General features: G+C 49.5%; 1 protein-coding gene across 1 annotated transcript in view; it reads right to left on the bottom strand.

Annotated features, from left to right (window-relative positions):
- The window catches only part of igsf3 (immunoglobulin superfamily, member 3), a 61,935-nt gene extending 60,377 nt beyond the window's left edge, over positions 1-1,558 (bottom strand). Inside the window, exon 1 of the mRNA XM_035676350.1 lies at positions 434-1,558. Coding sequence (XP_035532243.1) covers positions 434-473 — 40 coding nt within the window. The 5' untranslated portion in view covers positions 474-1,558. The remainder of the gene's footprint in view (positions 1-433) is intronic.
- Positions 1,559-1,817: the final 259 nt, after the last annotated feature.

Genomic DNA, 1,817 nt, shown 5'->3' with positions numbered 1-1,817 from the left:
TGTGTCTATGATGTGTGTATGTACCCCACATAGGCTTACTGTATGCATGTGTGTGGGTTGGTTAATTACACACAATAGCAGGTTCCCTGTGATCAGCCTTTAAACACAGGAGATCAGACTGCATAGGGTTAATCTGTGACTAAAGTCCAAATATCACATTAACCTAGTTCAGAACACACACACACACACAGCTGTTCACAGGCATCTGCCATTATTGCAGTGATTATCGATGTACCCTACTTCCACCTGACTCACGATGACTGGTAGGCTGGTAGTTGCTTTCCCAAACTAACCCCCTTCAGATTCACGTGTGTCATACAGGTGTGCCGTGGCTGACACACAGCAGGTCTGGATTTACCTCGTTAATCTAAACAGAGTGGGAGAATTTCACAGCGCAAATGAAGGCTGAAAGCTTTTTCCTATGATCACTTACCGAGCAGCGCGCAGGCGAGCAGGAGCGCACCGGTTGCCATTGTGTGTGTGTGTGTGTGTGTGTGTGTTGCCCCGCAGATTCACTTCCAATATTCCCTTTAGATGAGGAGGTGATGATGATGATGATGTCTGGTCGGGTTTTGACAATGTGATTAAACCGCTGGTCCTGGATCAGAAAGCAGGAGATGGAGAGAAAAAAAAAAGACAAAAAGGAGGAGGTCTACGAATCCCGAGCGACAAAAGCGGCCGGGGTTTGGAGTCAAATCCACAACCGGTGAGTCCGGCGGTGTCCGACTCACCTCTCCGGTGTCCTCCTGCTTGTGGTGGCGGAGGGGGGAGGGAAAAAATAAAAAAAACAGAGCTTCGGGTGTCTCTCCCCCTCGCTTTCACCCTCACCTATCTGCTTTTATCGCTGACGACGTGCGCTTATGTGCCAGGCGCCTGGGCGACCCAACCCACTCTCCGTTTACTACGCATCCGAGACTGCGGAGGCGATTCAACACTCACAGCCTCCTCGGGAAAAAAGACACACACACAATAAAAAAAAGTCCAGCGTGACTTGCGCTTATTTTGTAAAACCTGCTTTAGAGACAGGACACTAAATGAATCCAGGCGACCTGGGAGCGCTGGTGCTATAGAGTCTGAAATTAAGTCTTTGCTATGGTTTTTCTCCTCCCCGTCACTGATGTGGGAGAGCAAATCCGCGGTCCAAGCAGGCTCTGGCTCTCTCTCTCTCCACGGAAATCCCGGAGACTCTAATCAATCTCCCACTATCGCTCCGCAGAAAGCCCAATGGGCGGGCGCTCTAGATGAGGCAGACAAGGCTTTGTGCTCTGACACAATACATCAGATTAATCAATGAACACTTTCACTTCCAAAAAAAGCACATCGCTCTCTCTCTGTCTCTCTCTGTCTCTCTCTCTCTCTCTCTCTTTCTCTATTGTAGCACCAATGCACCTGAGCCAGTGTGTCCTCTTTCCAAAATGCGCCTAGATGTCTACAAAAAGATACTTTAGTTAAAAACACCTCTGCTTAATTCTAATGTGTGTGACAACGCTTTGTGATCCGGTCCGGGAGAAACAGTCCGCCACCGCCGCTCTTCCAAGGTTATTTCCCTGTTTCCCGACTTCCTGCTCGCCACTTTGTGTTTGCCTGGCAGTTTTGAAAACTTAGCAGCGTGCTGCCTGTCTGCCCCCACCCACCCCCGTATTAGACCACGCCCCGGCAGCCTGGGGGCCGTGGGACACCAGCGTCTACAGTGGGTGAGGCCGCATTTGCATGTGTGAATTTTAAATTCTAGGGCCCAGGACGTTGATGGTTTGAATAGGTTAAGCGGAGTGGAGGGTAATTAAGCGTCTAAAGCTAGCAATTTTCTCAGCTTTTTA

Source organism: Morone saxatilis, unplaced genomic scaffold (genome assembly GCF_004916995.1).
Source record: "Morone saxatilis isolate NCDOM2014 unplaced genomic scaffold, NCSU_SB_2.0 Contig5, whole genome shotgun sequence".
NCBI classification, from domain to species: Eukaryota; Metazoa; Chordata; class Actinopteri; family Moronidae; genus Morone; species Morone saxatilis.
The sequence above is the reverse complement of the archived record's forward strand: the minus strand, read 5'-3'. Positions and strand labels throughout refer to the sequence as shown.